The sequence below is a fragment of the Phascolarctos cinereus genome, unplaced genomic scaffold (assembly GCF_003287225.1).
Source record: "Phascolarctos cinereus isolate Bilbo 61053 unplaced genomic scaffold, phaCin_HiC Scaffold_7;HRSCAF=346, whole genome shotgun sequence".
NCBI classification, from domain to species: Eukaryota; Metazoa; Chordata; class Mammalia; order Diprotodontia; family Phascolarctidae; genus Phascolarctos; species Phascolarctos cinereus.
Window position 1 is genome coordinate 146,748,672 of NW_027556180.1, and position 25,669 is coordinate 146,774,340.

Below are 25,669 nucleotides of genomic sequence, written 5' to 3' on the forward strand. Positions count from 1 at the left end.
AATATACCAAAACTTGTTCAGCCATTCCCCAATTGTTGGACATACTCTCAATTTCCAATTTCTTGCCACCAGTAAAAGAGCTGCTATAAATATTTTGGTACATATAGATCTTTTTTTTTTTCCTTTTCTTATCTTTTGGGATACAGACTTATTAGTGGTATTGCTTGGTCAGAGGGTATGCATGGTTTTATAGCCCTTTGGGCATAGTTCCAAATTATCCTACAGAATGGTTGAATCAGTATACAAATTCACCAACAGTGGATTTTCCATGAGTTACATCTTTGCGCATAATAGCTGCTTGATAAATGTTTGTAGAATTGAATTTCTGTAATTACATTTATTTTTAAAATTTTCGTAAAGTATGCATTATATAGGAGGTCACAGAACTAGCAAAACTAACACAATCCAACACTGTCCCATGTCACTTTGCATGTCACTCATGCAAACTCCCTTAATCAATCAGTGCTGGGAACACAAATGAGCAGGAGGTTATCCTAGACCCTAAAAGCAAGCTGCAAATGAGACAATTTTTCTCAGGTACAGTAAAAACAATTTTGTCAGTATCATTGCTAGGCACTATGCTAAGTAGCTGATGATAAAGACAGGATAATCATTGCCTTCAAAGAGCTTACATTTCATTGAGTGAATTACAACAGGTACACAGATTAATGACACAAAACTCAAAGGAATATTCCCCAGCATGGTAGTAATTCTGCCATCATCATCAACATAAACATTTAACACATCCTTATTCATAGCACTGGCCAAGGAGCTGTTGAAAGCAGAAGATAAGTGACTGTCCTTTCCTTTTAGGACTTTGTCATCCAAGTCACACAGTAAGGAATGAAACAAGATATTTCAATAGTCTGAAAAAAAATCTCTGTTTTCACTGATGTGGATACTTCTTCTGCCAACACAGACTGGGTCTCCACCCATTAAACACACTCTCATAAGTTGTTATGGCTCCCAAATTCATCACCTGTCAGTCATGGCTGCATTGAGTGATGGGTCTTGCTACACATTAAGTAGGCTAGTTGCAGAGTCAAGGAATCTGAGTTGGAATGCACCCCACAGGCCATCCAACTCAAAAGAAGTCCCTTCTATAATATCCTTAACAAGTGATCTATCCTCTAATGAAAACCTCCAATGGAGGAGAATCCATTGCCTCCTGAAGAAGTCTATTTGGGTTTTGGTTGGATCTAATTATTAGGAAGTTTTTCCCCTTACATCAAATCTAAATCTGTCTCTTTAGAACTTCTCCCCAATATTTGTCCCTTTGGAGCCAATCAGAACAAGTACATCTTCCATGTGACAACCCTTCAGATACTGGAAGATAGCTATCATGTTCCTGCTGAATCTTCTCTTCTGCAGGCTAACATTCCCATTTCCTTCAACCAAACTTTATGTGTATAATCACCAGTCTTCTCATTATCCTGGTTTTCCCCCTGACTTGGCAATACCCCTCCTTAAATGTGGAACCTAGAATAAGAATAATACTAATAGCTATCATTTATATTGTGCTTTAAGGTTTGTTTACAAAGCACTTTGCAGATATTCTCTCATTTTATCCTCAGCCTTGAGAAGCATTATTATTATTTCCATTTCATAGATGAGGAAACTAAAGTGATTTGTCCAGGGGCTAGATTTCAACTTATGTCTTCCAACTCCATGTGTAGCACTCTAATCACTATGCCACTTAGGCAAGGTTAAGGACTATAGCACAAAACAAAAGGGTAAGTCTATTGTCCCGGCACAGAATTCTCCCATTTAGGTCTACTATATCAGGCTTCTAGATAGCATCATACAACATGGTTATAACTCTGAAAGATACTAAACCCCTACAATCTGGCTTACCATCTCATCATTTGACTGAAATTTCTCTCTCTAAAGTTTCAAAATTAAGAGATCTTGGCCTTGTCTATCTTCATTCTGTGTGACTTCTCTGCAGCCTTGTTAACCACCCTCTTCTCCTGGGTACTCACTCCTCTCTAGGTTTTCATGACGTTGTTCTCTTTGTTCTTCTCCTATCTGACCAGGCTTTCTGAGTTTCCTTTGCAGGATGCTTATCCATGTCGTGCCTACTTATGATAGGTGTCCCTTAAGTGTGTGCGCTGGACCCTCTTCTCTTCTCTCTATATATTATTTTACTTAGTAATCCTTGCTCCCGAGGATTCAATTATATCTATTTATCTATCTCAGATCTGAACTCAGGAAGATGAATATTCCTGATTCCAGGCCCAGCACTCTATCCACTGTGCCACCTACTACCTAGATATGAGATAGCTGAACTTGGAAAGAAGCTAGAGATTCTAAGGCAAATAGTGAAAGAGTGAATTCTAGACATGACAGTCAGAGTTGGCTATCAACCAGTCTGGTGATCTGAAGGCGGGTAAATGTGGGATGTGTTGGAAACTTGTTTCGTTTTAGAACAGCCATTACCGAAATCATAAGAGGTCCTGGGGCAGGGCATCCCCTTGAAACCAGCACAGCCCATCACTAGGGACTTCAATAAATGCTTGTTGACTTGAATTAAAAACTAAAGGAGTGTGTGCTTTTTTTTTCCAGATAAAAATAATTCATTTATATGAATACAGTAATACAAGCAAGATCCTTGATAGCAGGAATTGTCTTTTGCCTGTCTTTGTATCTGTAGTGCTTAACACAGGGCCTGGCACACATTAAATACTAAATAAATGCTTGTTAACTGGTTGATTAAATTAGCATAGTTCATCAGGGGCTGAGTTTTAACTTATTTTCCTGAGTTTGGATAATTGTCTTCTGTACTTGCTTTGTATCTACAGAGGAGGCTGATATGTATTCAACAATACATTCAACCAACTCTTTTGCTCTTGTAAGCAACAGGGGCTTCTTCTGAAAACTAGCATCTCAGCTCTTTCTGGCTTAACTGTCTTCCTCTTCATTGAATGTGGCTATTTTAACCTGGGCCCCTGGGACTATCTCCATTGCTCAAATTCTGGATCCCTTCATGCCTGTGAGAGTCCCCAACAGTGGTGTACTGACTTGTACTGATGGTGATGGAATCTGAACTCCTAAAAGGAAAAGACCATGTCTTTGGGATGTGGACCCCAAAAAAGAAAATCCCTGGACTTCTGCCATTCAACTGGCCTTTCATTGTGGCTAAACCCAACCTCTCAATCCTGTTCAGTTACCTCCCCATAGCCCCTGCTCACTTCTCACCCTTAAGGCTATATAGACTCCATTCTCCCCTGTCCTTATGGTCTAGGTTCCTGGCAGTCTGTTCACCCCAGCTTACTGGTCACTTCTATCCAGATCTTCCTTAGACCCCCTCCTCCAGTCACCCCAAACTACTTAGCCACTCCTAGATCCCTCCCACAGTCTTTCTGTATATAAGGTCCATCTGGCCTCCATTAAGGTGCCCAGATTCTTAAGATCTGGCCACTTGCATTAGCGATACAAATGTTTAGATTCCTTAGGAGTCTGGCCAATATGGTGGCTGTTTCAATAAACCTTGTCTTTGGCTGACAGAAGGCTTGGGTCGAATTCATTTGATGGGACCCTATAACCTCAACAATACCAGCTTAAGAGAAATGACTATTAAATTTTGTGTGAATATTTATACCCTGGAATTCAGGAAATACTACACAGTATAGTGAATGGAAGGTGATTCAGTAGATAGTGCCAGCCCTGGAATCAGGAGGATCTGAGTTCAAAGCCAGCCTCAGACACTTACAAGGCAGTGTGATCCTGGCCAAGTTGCTTAACCCTGTTTACCTCAGTTTCCTCATCTGTAAAATGAACTGGAGAAGGAAAGGGCAAACTGCTCCAATATCTTTGCCAAGAATACCCTAAATGGGGTCATGAAGTATCAGACATGACTGAAATGACTAAACAATAACATAGTGAATAGAGTAGATCTATGGACAAGAAAGTGAGGGTAAAGTGTTAAGAATGCAGATTAAATTTTACAATGTGTCCAACTTATTTCTCTCTAAGAGAGCCCATTGTTAAACATTAATCAGCGCCCCACTGCTTCCCATGAGCTTTGCCTCTACTGGGAATCATAGGAGGTCTTTTTCCTGAGACTTGGGGCTCCATTTCTGAGAACGGGAATACCTTCTCAAATAAGGTGGCTGGTCATGGTATTGTAGGAATACAGTAAAGCTCATAGAACCCAGAATCAAGTGCGTACTACTTAAAACACCCTGATTATTAGTCCTAATAATTATCCATTAATTAGCCCAAACCTTCCAGGATTATATGGCCTAAAATAAAGCCAGTGTACCAGGATAGTTGGGTGGGTGTTTAGACCCTTACTGAATTAGCAGGGAAGGCAGCAGCTCTAATTTCTGCCAATCTCCTAGAAGAATACTTGAAATAAAGAGATACTTGCTGCTATTGTTTTGTTTAGCAGAAAACCCAGGGAGCTGTCTGTAGGGAGTGAAGGATGGGCTCCTACGATATAGAGCTAAAAGAGATTTTAGAAATCAGTAAGTCGAACCTTCGAATTTTATATTCTTTATGAAGAAACTGAAGCCCAGAAAGTCATACAAGTAGTAAATGGCAGCACTGAGAGGCTGACGGGGAGTTTCTGCTTTCCAGTAGCCTCCAATGTTCCATTAGCTGACAGAGTCCTATTTCCCTCCACACATTCTACAGTTCAGCCAAATTAGCTTTCTTAATGTTCCTCCAGCATGATACTTCATCTCCAAACTCCCCTCCTTTGTATCTGCTGCTCCTCTCCCCCTACCCCCTTTCTGGAACGTACTCCTTTCCTCACTTCTGCCTGCTGGAATCTAAGTCTCGCCTTCTTAAGGCTATTCCTGGTTGCTGTAACTGCTAGAGTCCTCCCCACCGCCCCTCCAAACCCCATGATTACCTCAGAATTAGTTTTGTACCTTATGTGTTTTCTATATACTTATATGTACTTTGGTCCTTTCCTCTCATACAATATGATCAACTTGAGGGCAGGTATAGGTATTTGGTTTTGACCTAGCACAGCATCTGGACAAATCCTTGTTATTGAATATAGACCCTTAATAAATGCTTGGTTTTTGATTGTTGATACTGCCAAGAAGGAAGTTCTGCATATGTGTAAGTATGGGTATTTGGGGTTACAGAATGTCCATGAATGGACATGGAAATAGGCAGCAGTAGGGGAAATGGGACTTGTTGGGGTAACTGAATATTTTTAAATTTCTAGTCAGCCAACAGACATTTATTAAATGCTTACCATGTTCCAGGAAGGGTTGGCAATATACAGAAAGCCAAAAAAAAGACATGGTCCCTGCCCTCAAGGAGCTCATATTCTTTTCAACTCTTTTGAGGCTGAGATCCACTCAAAACGAGCGCAGGAAACCTAAGCCCAAAGACTTCCTATGTTTAGGAATCCACCTTGCTGAACTGTTGTTTGGTTGAACCCTTGTTACCCAACACTTGGCTGGACCACACTTCTGTGGAGGCACCAGGAGCTCCAAAGTCGTTAAGTCCTTAAAAAAAAAAAAAGTTTTCCCACAAGCCCGGGATCCTTCCCACAGGGTAGCGGGAGAGGCCCGTCCCCTCTGCCCCAGACCTCGTGGGAACCAGCCAGGGACTTCTCCCCAAAGGGACCTGCACACACAGCCCTTCCCTGCCCTGGGGGAGGTAGGACGCTCCAGCCTGCGATCTTTTTCGAGGGAGCATGCGTGAAGCTCTTGGCTCAGGGCCACCTTGGAGAGGATGGAGGCTTCAGCCTATGATCTCTCTCCAGGGAGCATGCACAAAGGAATCTATGATTCTTTTCCTCTTCCTCCTCCTCCTCCATCTCCTCCCTGTGCTCCTGAGAACCTTCCTGGAATCTCTCCTCCTGAGCAAGGGCGCATGGAGCTACAGTGTGCCTAAAGCCGCCCTGCCTCCTGGGCTCGCATGTGGAGCAGCCTATGATCTGTGGCCAACAGCAGTCCGAAGCCCATCATTATCAGTTTTCCCCTTCCAGACTGGCCCCTACCCCTCTGAGCCTGGCTCTCCCGTGGAAACTGGCTCTCAAACCAAGTGGGACCAGTAGGGTGGGAGTGGCCACGTTGCAGGTAGTTTCCTGCCACTGTAACTCAGGCCCTAATTTCTCCCAGTGCCACGGTATATCCAAGGTACTTCTCTAAGCCCTACCCCCCATCAGAGGAGATGCCTTAGTGAAGCTATATTAGCAAACCAGCCAGAAGCCACAGCATACATGTCTTTGTGGCTGGCTGCCAATGGAAGCAGAAAAAGACGGTAGCTCTTTTCTCCCCACACCTGTCCATGACCGAGGCTTAAAAAAAAAGTGAATGGCATTAGAGGTGAGAAAGGATTTCCAATCGAATGTGGGGAGAGAGGCATTACAGAACAGGTGTGAATAGTTTAGCAACAGCGATTGGTCTCTTTTCCAGTTTCCCGTGAAAATGTAAACAGACAAAGCCCCAGATTTCCGTGAGTTGTACAAAACCACCTGTTCAAATAGCCCAGACAAATAGTGCAAAGACATGACTTGAACCGAAGAAGAGATTTGAGACCAATGCAAACACTTGAACACAAGCCCGATGACAAAACTTTACCAAGGCCCAGGGAAAAGACTCGTTTCCCATTTGAAGCAAAAACTCTCAGCGTGTTATTTTTAGCAGCCTAGTTAATCGGATTAGACAATCATGTAGCAACGTTTCTCTCATTATCATGATAAAAAATGCTCAAGAAAAACTCAGTGTTCCTGAATCCATGCAGTTAATTTATTTCTGATGATTCTGATTTCAGTTAATGGGTCAGAAAATCATACATTTGCTTTATCAAATAATTACTAGCTTTTACTAAAATTTTATTCTGATACATCTTTATATGAGTTCTCCAAAGATGTGTCAGAGGAATACAGCTTATACAGGCTCTACCAAGTCAGAAAGACTTCCATTACTTGTTCAGCTGTGGACAGGCACAGAAATGGTAAATTAACAAAAAACACTCATCAGAAGATTGGCCACCAGGTAATGACTTTTTTTTCCCCCTCAGTAATTTATTAAATTATCAAATAAGTTAAAGGGCAGTACAATTTGTGTTAGTGGAGAGAGCACCCATACCTATGAAATTATGGAAGTGAAGTTGAATATTTACTAAGCACCCACAAAAGGATGGACATTAGCCCTCTAGAAACTCACATAAATTAACTTCAAGAAACATTTATTGCATGCCTAGAGGTACAAGGCAAAAACAAAACAGTCCCTGCCCACAAGGAGCTTAAATACTACTGAGATTGCTAAATGTTATAATCTGAGATAACACAACAAAATTATATGGACACGAATTTTAGTATTGCTTTTTTTTTTAAGCTTTTGTTTGTTGTGGTGCATTATGAGAGAAAAAAAAATAGAGAAAGGAGTAGGAGTTAGCATCCACCTTGAGCCAAGAGAAACTTTACAGAAATAGAGTGGGTGGGAGATCAAAGAGTTGAGGACTAGCATTGTTGGCAGGAGAGTCTTGGTGCCAAACCCTGCATAAATAATTAGGCTTGGTGCAATGGGAGGGTATTGATAAGGGTAGTTCAAGGAGACAACAAAAAATATTTTAATAATGGTTGTGGGAATGGATAACAAGGATGGATCTCAAAAATCCTGAAGAAATAGACAGCAGGAGAATTGTAGAGTCTTTGTATTGGAAAAAAAGTTCTGTAGAGATTGGAGGATTGGGCAAACATCTGGTCCAGCTCCCTTGTTTTTTATAGATGAGAAATTTGAGGTTCAAAGTGATGAAGTGATTTGCCCAAGGTTACACAGGTAGCAAGGAGCAGAGCCAGGACACAAACCCACATTTTCTAATTCCAAATCCACCATGGTAACCGATCTCTTCATTTTTAAAAGCCAAGGAAACTGACAGCCAACATTCCACAGGAAGATACTAGCAGAATTGGGCTCCTGACTTGTAGACACAGGTGTGTTGGTAAGTGTTTAACAACCTGCCCTACAGGGGAAAATGTATTCATGACACACTTTTAAGTTTAATCGGCATAATTAACTTTTTCTCTATTACTTTCTTAAACCTAAATATCAACAAAACAATAAATAAAGCCCTGATTTGGAGCACTTTTTTTTTTTGCTGACTTCTGAGGTGTAAATGCTCGTACTATAAATTTGACAATTGAGGAGAGCTGGATCCAGAACAGTACTTCTTATTGGCCATCCTTTCCACTGCTATTTGAAGAGAGAGGCCTTCCATTCATTCTCATTGATCTGTTGTTGTCTGAAAATTTAAAGCAATGGTTTCTTTACCGGTTTGATGTTGAAAAAGTAGGTGGCAACTAGGTAGGTCAAACAGCTTATCACAGGGTCACCTGAATTCCAGCAACTTTTCTGAAGCACTGTTTAGCGCTATGGTTAAGTCTTGGTTATCTTCAAGCAGCCTGGACTTGGGTTGTGCTGACCTCTTCTACCAAGTAGGTCAACTAAATACTCAGAAGGCTGGTTTCTTGTTTTTGCTTTTGCCACCCAAAGAAATGTCATGGTGCATGCAGGTAATCAGGCCCATTCGAGGCAACCTTTAAGCCAACTCACCAAATTCTCCCGTTGAGTCTTAATAGATAACATGGCTTATCTCTGGGAAGGCTTGAAGCTGGACATAAATGCTGTGGGATGGGGACAGTGTGACTGTTTCGCGTACTATCTCTCTATCTCAGATACACACACACATACCCACATACATATATATGTGTTTATATATGTACATATACCTACATATATACATATCCAGATATGTACATATACATATATTCCACTATTTTTCTCCTGTATGCTAATGAAATAATAATTATATTCTACACTTTTTAATTATATTTTTAATTTGTGGAATAAAACAAACATTTCTGTAACATAGCATAATAAAAACAATGATTGCACATGAAACTGCAAATTTATTATGTACAACTTGCTATTCCTTTTAAAAATATAGTAAAGTTATCACATAAATTTCTTTTTTTTTCTTTTTTTCCTTCCCCCCCTCCCCAGCCTAGAGATGGCTACCATTAGAAATAGTATGTTAAGGTTGGCCAAATGCTTTATATACATTATCTTCTGTAGGGCTGATTGCAATATTGTGTCTCTGAGTTGCACCAGTCGTTGAAAGTCTTTGACCTGACTTCAAATCCCTCCTCAGATACTAGCTGTGTGACTCCAAGAAAATTGCATCCCTTATCAGCCATCATTATCCATAAAATGGGAATAATAAGGGCCCCTATGTCCTGGTGTTGTTGTGAGGATCAAATGAGATAATATATGCAAGTACATTATAAAAGTACTTTAAAACACTATAAATAAATGTTAGTTATTAGTTTTATTCATTTCTTACCTATAATCACTTGCAATATAATTAACCCACTATGGAGTTAGTGACTCAATGTATTACCCCTCCTAGGTATTTATGTATTGTACTTTTAAGGAGAATTTCATTGAAAAGGCCAGACCCAAAGGAATGAGTCATTAATGGTGCAATTTCAGATGCTACAGCTTGAAGGAAGGCATTTTGGGACAAGCAGGCCTTCCTGGAATCCCTCAAATCATACTACTTATGTAGTATGGTGGTCATAGATAAAATGGAATCCTAATGTTGAGGAATGAGTTCTCATCTAGTTGGAATCACTGCCTCCACAAAAAAGTTCTGTACTTCTCATACATCTTCCTCTAGTTCCTTCCCAAAGACTAATAGAGAAAAACTTAAACAGTGGTTCGGGTCCATTCAGTCAGTCTGATACAGAGGGACAAAGCAAAGAAGAGACGAGACAGACTGCAACCTATGAATAGTTTACCAGTCTTCCTTCGCCTGGTAGTATCAGCAGCCCTGTAGGCTGTTGCCTAAGGCTGGGCAGACTTGTCGATACATTCTATTTGCCAGTCTTCAAACTTCCAGCCCAGATGCTTGAGAAAGACTTGAAAGTCCAAATTCCATTGAAACAAATCATTGTTTAAGGTAAGCAGTTGTCACCTGCACCTCAGCTCCCACACATGCAAAAGAGAAGTTCTAACATTATCATCCTTTGGGGGAGCATCAGATTTCTCAGGAAAATTTTGCTTCACGATTTGCCTTTGTATGATAACTGATTGTAAATGCCGCCCAATAAGACATGCAGCAGCAGAACCAGATCCATTGTGCAACCTAGTAGCCATGATTTCAGTTGGAAATAGGTGTATACGGTGGAACATTATTTCACTCTGCTTCAGTTTGTAAGCCCTCCTATACTATTCTGTAATCTCATATTCTCTATTATCTTCATTGTTTCTCATGGCTCAGCTATATTCTGAGACATTAAAGTATCCCAATTTGTTTGGCCATTTCCAATGGATGAGCATCTATTCAGATATTCAGAAATAGTATTGAAATAAAACAGTTCTGCACATGCAGTTCTATGGCCTGAAGTGATAATTTGGCATTAATTAATATTTTGGCCTTCTTCCTTTATAAAAAATCTTACTCAAGAGTACAGCTATGTATGGGTTTGTGCCCTCTCCTCATTTAAAAATTTTAGAAATGATCATTATTTGTCCTAAAAGCACTCCTAAAGAGCTGGTTTCCTTATGCTAAGAAACTGACTAAAACATCTTACACCCTAGAGCAGATTTTTAACTGTTTTTGTGTCATAGATTTTGTTATTTGTTTTTTGTGAAGTCTAGGGACCACTTCTCAGAATAATTTCTGAAAATGTACAAAATATACCGGATTAAAAATGAAATCAATTATATTGAACTTATATTGAATATATGTATTCAATATAAGTTCAACCTAATTATATATATGTGTATATATATGTATATATATATTATATATATATTATATATATTATATATATATATAAAATGAAATTTTATTTATTTTTTAGAAACTAAGTTCATAGATCCCAGGTTAAGATCCCCTGCCTGTGGGACTTAGAGATTCTGCTTCAAGGCCCAAGGAGTTAATAAACCTAAAGAAAGGTCCCATGTACACCAAAATATTTAGAGCAGCACCTTTGATGGAGACAAGGAACTGGAAACAAAATAGATGTCCATCCATTGGGAATGGCCAAACAAATTGGGAGACTTTAATGTCTCAGAATATAACTGAGCCATGAGAAATGATGAAGAAGATAGAGAATATGAGATTAGAGAGTGGCATGGGAGGACTTATGAACTGAACCAGAATGAAATAAACAGAACCAGGCAAACAATGTACACAGTAGTTCTAATAATGTCAATGGAAAGAGCCAAAAAATAATGAAAATAAACACTGTGCAAATATAATGATCAAGTTTTGCCAGGAAAAGGAAATGAGAAGAGACATTTCTTTCCCTTCTTTACAGAGGTAGAAGACTATTATAGTATTAGCTAGCATTTGCATAGCTCTTTATATAAGCTATTTCATTAATTTCTTTTACTAGCCCTGTGACATAGATACTAATATCTTCCCCCCTCCCATTTAACAAGTGAAGAAACTGAGGGTAGGGAAGATGAAGTGATATGGCCAGGGTTACACAGCTAGTAAGTGGCTGAATCTGAATTTGAACTCAGGTCTCCCTGAGTCTAGCATTTTACCCATTCTCTGCCTACTTATCTATGAATGTGGAAGCATATATTGTCATAAATGGTTGTGTTGGTTAGCTTTGCTGAACTATTTTTTTCTCCCTTATTTCTTTTTTATTCTTCACTACAAAGGATGGCTTCTTCGTGTCTCAATGGGGAGAAGTGTCAGTCAGAGAACTAGCACTTATTAAGCACCTACCTTGTGCTAAAGTGTATATTTGGAAATGAAGGTGATATAAAACAAAAATAAGTCATTAAAAATTTTTCAAGAGTTGTTTTCACAATTAAAATGCTGTCCTAATTATAATGCTGTACTCTACTAAGTGTGCAAGGAGAACACGGCCTGCATTTCTTTTATGAAATTACTTTGGAACTCTCTAGCAAGGTTTGGATACGACTGCCAAAGTAGGGTAGGGTAAATTCTCTCCCGTAAACTAAACATTTACATAAACTTCTCTGAGCAGCTACACAAACCATGTGCTGAATCTGAAAGAAGGAACCTGATTATAACGGCTTACATATGACTGGAAACCATACTTTCAATGAAAACAAAATCTGATTTTGCTCATTTTTTCAAAGTAGGAGTGATGGGTGATCGTGCCAGGAGAGGCTTGGTTGTACAAAACAGGGAGTGTTTTGCCTGGAGGAGAGGTGACTTGGGGCAGGCAAGTTAAGTGTCTTCAAATACTTGAAGGGCTAATACATAGGACAAGGATTCAACTTGTTGGACTTGACCCCGGTAGGCAGACCTGTGAGCAACGCATGTAAGCTTCAGAAAGAAAGAATGCGGTTTAGTGTAAGGATAAAAAAAAAACACCTTAAACATTAGAGGTGTAAAAAAAAAAAGACCTACCCCCAAATGGGATGAGTTGTCTCAGAGGGAGTATCTGTACATTGGTAGTTTTCTAAGCAGAAACTGGAGGATAATTTGTCACAAATACTAGAAGGGGAATAGGTGTGAAAGAACAGACTGGCCTGTATATCCCCTGAGGTCCTTTCCAACAGTGAGATTCTATTAATCCATTATATTTTAATGATTTAGAGACAGAACAAAGAAGAAGGATGAAAACAGGCAGGAAAAAAAAATCTGTGAGTTAGCAGGGTAGTACCAAGGAAGGAGAACTGGTCTGAAGTCACAGGTGTTGGGTTCGAATCCAAGCTCTGCCACTTATTGTCAGTGTGACCTTGGATGAGTTGTTTAGCCTCGGATAAAATGATCTCTAAGATGTCTTTTAGCTTGAAACCTGTTATCTAGTTGTAATGTATATCTTTAAAGGATATGTGTGGGATAAGCTGAAAGACAACTTTCAGGCTTTAAAAAAAAAACGTTACTTTCTCACCATTATTCTAAATTACCAAGATGCGTTTTTTATGAAGATGGTTTTCTGTTTGAAAAGAAGCAATTACAACATCAACATCAATCCATCCTGCACATATCCTGGCCAGCCAGCTAACATTTACAAGTATCAAAAAGCACTATTTAGCCTGGTATATACTTCACAAGGAAATTAGATGAGAGCAAAGAAAGACTATAGTCCTAGATGTCCTATATGGACAACTTCAAATTTTAGGAAAATTGGGGTGTCAAAAGAAGTTAGGTTCATTTCTATACTAAGAAAAGGCTTACCAAAATAAACTTGATAACTAAAGTTTTAAAAATCTAGGTAGCAAGAAAAGAGGACAAGGGGCAGCTAGGTGGTACAGGGGATAAAGTACTGTCCCTGGATTGAGAAGGACCTGAGTTCAAATATGGCCTCAGATACATAACACTTACTAGCTGTGTGACCCCTGGGCAAGTCACTTAACCCCATTGCCTAGCCAAAAAAACCAAAACAAAACAAGAGGACAGAAAGTTCTCCTGTGAAATGGAGATCTCTCTTGATCATTTGCATGGAGACATACAATGTGGATTTGTCCCCATAACTTTCCTTCAAGCATAAGCATTAAGCTATGTTACGGTCTGTAGCTTCCAATACATGCTGCCGACGGATATGGAATATCCCTTTGCATGAAGCTCCATTCTTAGGTTTGGCAGCACCTCATCACCAAGGTACCAATTTGCTGGCAAAATGATCTCTTATATATGGAAGGCACAGCATTATAGGATCCTTAGGCTATAGGAGATGCCAAATGCAGAATTGCTGATGAGCCAAATTTCCAGGATTGTCTCACTCATTGTTCTTGGAGGGACTGATCACATCCTGTATCCGCATGTATTCTACAACTCAGCCTCCTGCAGAGCACTTGACTGTACATGCAGGGCATTCTTGTCTGAGATGTTAGGCAGCCTGGTGAACACATGTCTGCATATTTATTTATTCTCCAAGGCCCAAGCTAGATTGGAAAGATTCAGCTTGGAGTAGGATGTGTACCATATTCACAATTAAAACAACTTGGACAGTTGAATCCCTTATATACTCAATTCCAGATTATCCAAATGTGGATTATCCAATTCTTTGAATTACCTATGAAAAAGTATCATTTCTTTCTGGCTTCTCTTTTTTGCTAGTCAAGACATCTTTAGGTTAACATTCATCTCTTCTTTCCCAGGTATGCTCTGGGAATTAAAGGCTTATTTTGATTTTAAGTAATTAACCAATTAATGAACAAGAACATATTAAGCCCTTTTTATGTACCAGGTGTGAGTCTATTTCTCACCAAGTGAAGAGATATGGTAGCCAACAGTAACACTAGTTTAGAATGTACACATTTGCGAAATGTCACAACAGTGGAGAATAGTGGAATGCTATGAACAGCAGTACAACTTGACAAAACAGTGAAAAGCAGTAGGAGTGATTCTGTTATGTTTTAATAACCTTAAAAGAATGGGAAGAGTGGGAAAGAGGAATACATTGGGAGAGGAGGGAAGGGAAAGGAAGAGGTACAATGGAGAGACATATCAGGGTAGGGAGTATAAGCTATATACCTCATTACTCCTGAGGACTTGTATGCAAGAAGTAGCAATAAAATACATAATCTAGTAAATGTATAATTGGAAAAGGAAGTAAGCTGTGCATGTGGCAAAAGAAGGCAGAAAGACTGCCTGAGTTCTAGTGGAATATTAAAAGATCTAGTAGAAAGCCTTGGAAACCATGGGAAGATCTTCTATAGTGGACTTATAGCAGGACACAGAAGTATTCTTATCAATGGGCTCATGGATCCATTGAAGTACAGAAGTAAATAAATACACCCCATGAACTTACCTAGTCCTTCTTGAACCCATTTTTATTTTCAGTCTTTACTATCTCTTGGAGTAGCGGATTCCATAAGCAGATGCTTATAAAGTAGCATTTCCTTTTATTGTAATAATACTAATTCCTTCGTTCAAACCTCAAGGGATGACTTTTAGTAAACGCCTTTGTGAACTTGGTGAACAATCCGCAGACATACTTTTTATGATTATACATGTTTTGATCATAATCTTAGCTTTCATTTTTTCTTTGGTATGTTCTCATATGGAAGCCCCTCCATTTCCCAGGTAATTTTAGTTTCGTGTTTCTGCAGCATTTTCTTGACAGGGCAATGAAATATGGAGAATTACAGTAGATGCACATTATGACTAGATGAACACTTCTTCCTTAATGTGAAAAAGGAGAATGTGATGCTAATTTTCACACTCATGTGCCAAATCATCTTTCTGTATGTTAGGATATATACTTGAGGGAATTTTAAGATTCTTTTTTTCTAGGAATCTCATGGGAAAAGGAAAGCCCTAAAACGCGCTATGTATACAATGCCAAAACAAACAGCTGAGAAGTGAAAAAAATCCAACCCATTGTTTACTTTTTCTACACCATGCCAAATGATCAATTTCTTCAATGAATGGACTGACTGGCTTCATGCGGACAGTGGCCACCTATAGAAAAGCACACAACTGAAATGTTTATATTTGTATCTATACTAATATACAAATAGAAACTAGTTTACGGCAAAATTTACATCCTCATTATCTCAGAACATCTCAAAATCAACTTAAAATCATTCCCACCTCTATCATTCTTTGCTCCACTCTTAGGAGAAAAGATGGCCATTCGCTTTGATTGTACCAAATCCTCTGTGTGTACTTCTGGCCATTCCAGTCTCTTGAAGGATCCTGCCCACTTAATCCATTCTAATTGCTTAAAAATACATCTAGATCTTCCTCATCACTTAACATGTTTTCACTTGATCCTACCTTCCCCTCAAACTATTACTGTCCTGTCTCCTTCCTTTCAGAGGCAAACTCCTAGAAAAAAGCTATCTGAGTTCTTCATACCTTGTAATACGGTTTCCTACCTTATCACTCACCTGAAACTGCACTTTTCAAGGGTACTGAGTTCTTAATTGCTAAATCCTTCTTAACATCTCTGCAGGATTTGATAGTTAACCATTCTTCCTGCTCCCCCCTCTCCTTGGCTTTTCCTTCTACCTGTCTGGCCACTCTTCTCAGTATTCTTTGTAGTATCATCAGTCATCCATGTGCTACTCTCTATATGGGGGCGTACCCTTAAGCCCTGTCTTAGACACGCTTCTCTTCCATTTCCACATTCTCAATGATCCCCATCAACTCTGAGGTTTTAGTTATTATCCCTCTCAGACCTCTAAGTCAACCCTAGCCTTCTTTCTGAACTCTAGTCCAGTATCACCACCTGCCTATTAGATATCTATTAAGTAGTTGTCACCAACATACCTCAAAAAAGATCTCATTATCTTTCTCTGCCAATGCATCCGATTTTCTAACTTTCCTATTTCTGTTGAGGACACTGTAGTCCTTTTCAGTTATCCAGGTTCACAACCTAGGAGTTACCCTCAACTCTTCACTCTCACTTCTCACATCAGTTAAGATGCCAAGTCTCATCCATTCTACATTCATGAAATTCCTCACACCCACCTCCTTTTCTCTACTTCCCTGTCCACCCTATTTTAGGACCTCATCACCACTCACCTGGTCTATTGAGTGACCTTCTAACTGTTCCCCTTATACCCAAGCCATCCTCTGCAGTGGTCAAACTGATATTTCTAACACAGAACCAATTATGTCACTTTCCTGGTCAAGAAGCTCCTGTGGCCCCATCTCCATGCCTGTGCCTCTGCCTCTGAAATGACATCTGCCTCATAGAACTCTTTGCTTTCTTCAAAGCTGAGCTCAAGAGCCACCCCATCTGGGAAGCCTGTACTAAGCCCCTCAGTTACATGTGATATCCTTCAAAATTACTTGAATATAACATGTACATGTATCTAACTATATTTGTGTTTAGACACATATGTGTGCGTGCATGTGTGTGTGTGTGTGTATAAAAAGTACTTTTCTTTGTACACATTTTTCTTACCAGAACATAAGCTCTTGGGAGGCAGGAGACTTATTTCCAATTCCTAGCACGAGGCCCAGCACACAGTAAGCATTTTTAAGGCCCAACATTTTCAAAGTTCAACCAAAAACATACAAAAATCCCAGCCTTAACAATATCTAGTTTACCTAACTTCGATGGTTGAAGGACTGCATCAGTCTGGTTGGATTAGAACTTTTTTCAAACAGTAAAAGAGTCTTCAGTCTCCTTTAGCTACTTTAAATAAGTTCTGTGGTATTTTTAAGGTTCCTGAAACAGATGTTCCTTGTCATTCTAAGAAAATTGTAGGGTATTTTAAAAACAGATTCAACAAATCAACTCTTTGGGAACCTCCTGGGAGCCTGAGGCAGCCTCTAATATTCTCCTGTTGGAAACAGGATTTGTAGCAAACAGATTTGCTACAACAATAAATGTTTCATACCATCTGAAATTTTTTAAAACCTGCATATAAGGTGGAATTTTTGGCACGTTTAAAAAACTAAGACAACCACCTTAACTAGAAGGCAAGTTTTCTTTTACGCTTTTTAATTCTGTCTGAGGAAAACTTATCTGTGTTCACCAGTGGAGGCAGAATAGTCCTACTGGCCAAGCAATATGTTTTTCAGCTCAGAAAGAAAGGAAGAAAGAAGGAAGGAAAGAAAAGAAAAAGAAAAAATTTAGGGAGAAAAAAACTAAAGAAATAATACTCTGCTTAAGAGGAAAAAAATATGGAACTCTTAATGGAGATTAAAGTTGTAATTTATTTCAATTATGTTTAAATGATTCATTTTAAAAAGTCCTAAGACAATGGAGGTTAAAATAAGAAAGAACATATTTATGCAACCACTGCTACTGTCTATACACAAGATAAACAGGTACATTTCAAATGCCTTCTATTGTTTTTAACCATTGTCATCAACATTATAGATATTTCACTTTTCCCAAAACACAAAAATGAATGACAATATTGTTTTATTTACATGACTAAAAATAAACATATTTAAGTTATAAACACTCAACCAATGAGTGATTGCTTACTAAATCTATTTGCATAGTCCACTCTTTTAAGGCTTAACTCCACAAAGTCTGTGGCTTCTGTGGGGAAACCTACAAAATTCACTACTTTTAAAAAATATAGATGTTTTTGTGGACATATATGTATTTATATGTCCTCTCTGTCTAGTTACATCCCCAAGGTCCTTAAAAAAAGCTTATATGCAATTTTGGGGAAGTTACATGTTAAGGAAACCAAGAAAGTCTTGAAAACATATTTTACTATTATAGTAAAAAACCTGGATTAATTGGAATCCAATTAATCAGAACTTCAACTAGAGACTACTTTTTTGAGGGCACAAGTCACATGGAGACTAGACAACCATAAGACATGTTCAAAATTCAAACAAACTCACGAAAGAGGCTGTGGAAGACCTGAAGTCCAAGGCACTGCTGCAGTAGATCAATTAACTGAAGGATGACCCAAGTTAAATCCCCTGGGGGAGGGGGGGAGGGCTGAGTACCAACTAGGTGGGGGAGGGAAAAAGGAAAGTGACCAGAGTCAAAATGAAGGGAGAGAAAGGAAGCTGAAACCAAGAGCAGCAAGTAAGGAGGCCAGAGAGAATGTGGGTAAATCAGGAGAGTAGGAAGCTGTTCTGCTCAGTGGTCATAGCATCTACATATTTCTTTACTCATTCATTGAAAATAGGCAAAACCATAGGAAAGAAGATGGGTTTCAAGAACTTATTAAAGGAAGTAATCTCCATGGCATGTCTTGAGGTCATTCTTCATTCCCCAAGTGTTCCAGTTAATTGAGGATTAGTGCATATGGCTTCTTTTTAACAATTTCACCACATTCAGTATAAAACTAATAAACCTTCCCCACCCTTGCTAATCCTGCTATACTTAAGATAAATCTGAAAGATGAATGATTGATAAATACACATCTGTGCTTTCCACAGTCAGATAAGTGGATTCCTAATTTGAGAAAGCTTACATTTGTCTCCCTCGTTCTGTCGAGAAAAATTATAAAATAAAACAAGTCTCCCTCAGTATTTTGATTTTGCATCTGGAGCCAGAAGGGATAGCTAAAGCTTAAGTTTCTGTCTTTGCCATATATGAAGTCCTCCAAATGCACATGTATCCAAAGTGCTTCTAAGGCATGAATTATTTCTGTTACATTTTCTTTCACCCTCTACATTACTGTACATAAGGACACTTAAAAAAATGCAAACCTACAAACATCAAAAAGAAAAGGTGACACTTCAAGTGGCAACTTCACACAATATTCAAGTAATAGAATCCCTGATGCTATTTGAAAACAATATACACATTTGGGACAGTTAAAAAGTATATCTAAGTATGAATGATTCCTTATATGACCTACATCAGCTTTGGTTTGAATTCTGTGAGGGCACAATCAGGTTACCTGGCTGGCTATTTTTCTTCCCATCTTACCCCTTTGATTTGGTTAAAAAACAGAACACAAAAAAACAAAGAAAAAAACACAAAAACCACAGCATTTAAATAAAAATGAGAAATAATCTTGTTTCATTAGCCCTTAAAATTATTGGGTGAAACCAGAAAGCAATTACATAAACTAACAACATGTGGTACATAAATATATGTTTTTATGTTAAGAATAACAAAAACACAATCTAGTCACATAGTGCAAAACCACTGTTAAAAGTGGTCCATCTGCTCTAAGAGGATCCCATTAGAGCTTAATGACCTGGACATAACATTTCCATTCTTCGGAGATCACAGTGCTGTCTCAAAAACAATTAGGCCCGGGGTCTGCTCATCTGAAGTGTTCGTAACTACGTAGCCATTTTGAGTAACTTCTGGATAATTCCTTCTGAAGTACACCTAAAAAAAGAAAAAAGAAAAAAGTGCAAATAATCATTTTTTTTAAAACGCATTGATGACTGATGTCATAGTTCCTTAAGTCACTCTTTCCTAGTCCTCTGTGAACTATAAGTATATAGCACTTGTCTGACAAAACAAAATATGCACAATGGTTAGAGCAGAGTCCAACCCCCCCCCACAAAACCAAAGACCAACACAGGTATTTACTCTTCTGAAGAATTAATCCCATTAAAATCCTTACCAGGGCCAGCCTGAACAATCTGTAGATAGATCCACTTTAGTTCTGATCGTTCAGATTTATAGATATGTTTTTATCGTGACCTTAAACTGCTAAGTAAAATCGTTTTAACTGGCTCAAAACACGGAGATAAATTAAAAACAGGATGACAAAAGAGGCTGTGAAATCTAGCTTCTGCACAAGGATTTCTCATTTTCACACATAAAATGAGCACAATGGATTTGGATGTTAATATCAGGTTGTAATCCCTATATTTTATAAACTATGATTGACAAGCATTGAAACTCCAGAGTATATGTATGAAATGTCCTGGTGTTTAATTTGTGTGGCAAAGCAGTTATAGGGCCTATAGAAATGCGATCTGGGGATAGGGCACCACAATAATAAAAGGAGAAGCAAAGGCTTTAACAATGACTCAACCAAGCAACTTCTCTAAAATGTAAGATGATACCAAATAATAGGACAGTTCTTTGCCAAGCCTTTGAGTTCTTGAATTCTACCAATTTCTAGCTGAACTAGAAGAGATACAGGTTTTCTGATAAATGTATAATCAGAACATAAAGGAAATGAAATGCTGTCAAGTCTCTCTGTTCCACAATCATCAGTTTTTAGCAGCTGTATCATATCTCTGTTCCTTGACAGATGCGCATAACAAAATGAAATAATGTCAAGACTTGTGCACTCTTATCTAAAAATGTGTTTGGTGAAAAAGGACTTCAAATGCAATTTTTTTTCAAAGAAGAATGTGAAAAGTTTTGTTTGAGTCTTTAAAACAGAAAATGCACCATCTATCTGAGGCTGACACGTGTCATGAGCCAGAGCTCATATTCATACTATTCTGGGGCCATTTTGTAAAAGCTGGCTTCAAATATATTTGTGGGCACTGTCAACAAAGTGACTGTTAGAGATAATAGACTTTGCATGTACGGAAAAAAAAAACCCTTGAAACACCTATATATTATGTATAGCTTTCTTCTTTTCCCTGTTAGTTTCAATAAGAGCTACTCTAAGATGTATCCTTACATATAAAAAAATACTGTATATTGAAACATCATTTAACAAGAAAAAAGCAAGGAATTTTGTATTCATGCTTAAACACACCTGGATGAAATCGATGTACAGTATTATATGCCTGCAAAGGACTTGAAAATATATTTTCTATTTAAAAGAAAATTATCAGTTGAAGTGTCACCCTGGTCCCCCCCCTTCCCCCCAACTGTTAATGCCTTCCCATACAAGGTTCCCTGGTATTTTCTTTGTATGTGTTTTATGTATCTATATGTGTGTGTGTGTGTGTGTGTGTGTGTGTGTGTGTGTGTGTGTGTGTGTGTGTGTGTGTGTGTGTGTATATATATATATATATATATATATGTTATTCTTCTGTAAGAAAGGATATGCACCAAGGAGGGAGACAGTTATATATATTATATATATATATATATATATATATATATATATATTATATATATATATGTATATGTTATTCTTCTGTAAGAAAGGATATGCACCAAGGAGGGAGACAGTTTTCTTTCTGTCTTCAAATGTCTCACACTTAGCATAGCTAATTCTAATTCTGTTACTGCCTAGCTGTGCGACCTTAGGCCCGTTTCTTGTCACTTGCCTTCAGTTTTCTGACCAGTAAATGAAAGGATTACACACGATAGTATCTGAGGGCTTTTTCTAACTCTAATAGTCTTATGATTCTATAATGTTATATACTAAAATGACCTTAGAATTAGAGACTGAAATGCCTTGCTTTAAACTTGTTTTCCTTTAAATACAGGGCTAGCCTTGACTTGTCTTTCTCTTTGTCTCTGTCTCTGATCTTTCTACCTCTGTCTTTTTTTCTGTCTCTCTTTTAAAAAATGAGACCTTAGACAGTTTCTCAGATAAAGGTCTTATATCTCAAATATATAGAAAACTGAGTCAAATTTATAAGCACATGAGTCATTCTCCAATTGACAAATGGATAAAGGATATGAACAGGCAGTTGTTGGAAGAAGAAATCAAAGTTATATGTAGTTATATGAAGAAAAAATGTTCTAAATCATCACTGATTAGAGAAATGCAAATTCAAACAACTTGGAAGTACAACCTCCAGATTGGGGAAAATGACAAATTTTGGAGGGGATGTGGAAAAACTGGGAAACTAATACACTGCTGGTAGAACTGTGAACTGCTCCAACCATTTTGTAGAGCAATCGAGAATTATGCCCAACGAGTTATAAAACTGTCCTTTTGACCCAACAATACTACTATCAGGTCTGTTTCCCAAGGTGATCAGGGAAAAGGGAAAAGAAATATTTATTAGCAGCTCTCTTTGTGGTGGCAAAGAACTGGAAACTGAGGGGATGCCTGAATTAGTTGTGGTATATGATTGTGATGGAATACTACTGCACCACAGAAAATGACAAGCAGGTTGATTTAAGAAAAACAGGGAAAGACTTGCATGAAAGAATACAGTAGGAAACAAATGGTGTATACAGTGACAGCAATACTGTTCAAAGAGTTACTGTGAATGACTGAACTACTCTGAGTAATATGAGCATTCAATTCAACTACAAAGGACTTATGAATGAAACTGTTATCTACCTCCAGATAAAGAACTGATATATGGAAGTATGTATTGTATGGTTCCACACATTCTTTCTCTCTCTCCATCCATCCATCTATCTATCTATCTATCTATCTATCTATCTATCTATCTATCTATCTATCTATCTATCTACCTACCTACCTACATATCTTTAACAAATGTTGGCCTTCTCTAATTGCAGGGCTGGAATGGAAGGTGAAATATAACAAAAAGTCAATAGAATAAATAAATTAAAAAAAATTTAAAAAATGAGACCTATGATTTCATTGATATAGGAAATTCTCAGTGAGGAATTCTTTCTGACATTGCAGATCAACAGCTACTTTGCAATTTAAAGTCTTAGAATAAAGCACTCTTTAATAGTCTTGTGAAGCCTATAAGACCCCAATCTCAGAATGTTTTTAAATCAAAAAAGCAAAATACACAGAATTACAAAGGAGACCAATCATATTAAAATACAATTTTCAAAATATATTTTAAAAAATTAAGTTAAGAACCCTTGTTTAAAGCAATAAGGGTCAAAGATAGGGACAAACACTTCTCAGGGGAAGAAGTGCAAACTATTAGTGACCAATGAAAGAATGCTCTAAATTATTAATGATAGGAGAAAAACAAATCAGAACAAGTCTGAGGACTCACTTCATAGTCTACGGATCAACAAGGATGACAAAAGATGAGAATAAATATTGGAGGTAATGTGAGAAGACAGGCATATTGATTGATTGTTGGTGGAGTTGTGAATTGGTGCGATCATTTTTGGAAAGCAATTTGGAATCATGTAACTAAAATGCCTGTGCCCTTTGACTGCAGTATCCACATCCATAAGCTAGGCTTATACCCCAAGGAAGACAACATATGAAGAAAGTTTCCATGTGCCCCAGAATATTTATAGCAACCCTTTTTGTGATAGGAAATAAGCTAAATGTCCATCAATTATGGAGTGGCTGAATAAACTGTGGCACGCAGATGTGATGGAATATTACTGTGCTATAAGCAATGATAGATGTGATGAATACATAGAATACAGAGAAGCATGAAAAGATGGAACTGATGCAGAATGAAGTAAGCAGTCAAGAAAACCACACATGTGATGGCTGCAACAATGTAAACTGAAAGAACACCAGCAAAAAAAAAAAATCAAACATGAATGTTACAAAATCACAAAAGAGCAAACAAGGCTCCAACTAAGAAATGTGTGGAGACACAGACACCAAACACATTTGCAGAGCTGGGAGGGCCACAGGTGTTGTACACTGATCATTAAGTTCAGACTTTTTTCAATGTATTGATCAGTTATGCTGATTTTTTTTTCCCTATTCCTTTTTTTCTTTAAAAATATAATTTGTATCAATTGGGGAATGGCTGAACAAGTTGTGGTATATGAATGTAATGGAATACTATTGTGCTATAAAAAATGATTGAGCAGGTGGACTTCAGAAAAACCTGGAAAGACTTACATGAACTGATGCTGAGTGAAGTGAGCAGAACCAAGAGAACACTGTACACAGTAATGGCCACATTGTGTGATGACTAACTTTGATACACTTAGCTCTTCTCAGCAGTGCAAGGATCTAACACTTCTCTAAAAGTCTCATGATGGAAAATGCTATCCACGTTCAAAGAAAGAATTATGGAGTCTGAATGCAGATTGAAGCATACAATTTGCTCTTTTTTTCTTCTGTTTTGTTTTGTTTCTTCTTTCTTGTGGTCCCCCCATTGGTTCTGATTCTTCTTTACAACACGACTAACGTGAAAAAATGTTTAATAGGAATATCAGATTGCATGCTGTCTTGCGAAGGGAAAAGGGGAGGGAGGGGGAGAAAATTTAAAACTCAAAAGCTTATGCAAATGAAGGCTGAAAACTAAAAAAAAAAATTAATAAAATATTATTTGTTATATGGGATGAATTTGGAGAAAAATTATGGTGATGTAAAAAAAGACATCAATTAAAAACCCTTTTCAGAGTTGCTTGGGAGCACTTTAAGGTTAAGCGACTTTCCTACGGTAACAAAATCAGTATAAGTCAAGGATCTGATCACAGGAGGTGTGCCTTGATTCTAAGGCACTAGGCTGTGTTGCTTCACTATGTTTTCATATACGAAGTGAAAATGCAAATCACCAGATCTGGCATATATGTCAGTGCCTGGCTCAGTTTTTTCCTCCATCCCAACTCTTACCCTCATAATAGGAGACTTCAACATACATATTCATACTTTCTCAAATACCCTAATCTCACAGTTCCTCAACTTACTTCATGAGACCTACTCCTCCACTCTAACTCAGCCACACACAAAGATGGTCATACCCTTCATCTTGCCATCACCTACAAATGTTCCACTTCTATATTCATGAATTCTGAAATTCCCTTACCTGATCTTAATCTATTGTCATTCCATCTCTCCCTCTGGCATGTAGCCCTGAACCCTGTGCTTGTCTACATCATGACCTAGACCTCTCAGTTCTTTCCCAGGTTATCACTCTTGCACTAGCAATACTCTCCTTCCTTTACCATCTTGAGTCCACGATGAACCAGTTCACTTCTACACTGTCCTCCTCTTATGGGTCCTTTGATTCCTTATCATATTTCTGATCTTAGCCTGTTAACACTTCAGTCTTTAATTATTCCCACTATCTTTACTACTTCTCATGTGCTGTTGAGGGAAGCTGCAAACAAACCAGGAAACAGTGCTGACAGGGTCCACTACAAATTTTTGTTACCTAACATTAACTGGGCCCTCAGTGTTACAAGGCAATCCTTTTATATGCCCTTAATTAGCTCATTAGCCCACTCTCCACAGTGGCTCTTCCAAACCTTTTTATTCCTCTTCAAATCTCCCACGATTCTACCTCCCCCCACTCTCTCAGCTGAGAACCCTGCCTCATCCTTTACTGGAAAGATCAAGACCATTCTTGGAGAGCTACCTTTCCTTTTGTCTACCCCCTTATCTCATAACACCCAGCTATGTTCTGCCTCTATCACCTATTTGACTCGAGCCACTTAATGAGGCTGCCCTTCTCTTTGCCAAGGCAAATCCTTCTATGTGTATCAGTGATTCCATTCCATTCTCAGCTTTTCATTAATCTTTAATCTTCTTATTTACTGGTTGTTTCTTGGTAATCTACAAACATGTCCATGTTTTCTCCATCC

At 38.2% G+C, this 25,669-nt stretch overlaps 1 protein-coding gene across 1 annotated transcript in view; it reads right to left on the bottom strand.

The window, feature by feature from the left end:
• Window positions 1-17,566: 17,566 nt before the first annotated feature.
• Window positions 17,567-25,669, bottom strand: part of ABCC4 (ATP binding cassette subfamily C member 4 (PEL blood group)) — a 269,141-nt gene continuing 261,038 nt past the window's right edge. Inside the window, 1 exon segment of the mRNA XM_020965805.2 lies at window positions 17,567-19,687. Coding sequence (XP_020821464.1) covers window positions 19,580-19,687 — 108 coding nt within the window. The 3' untranslated portion in view covers window positions 17,567-19,579.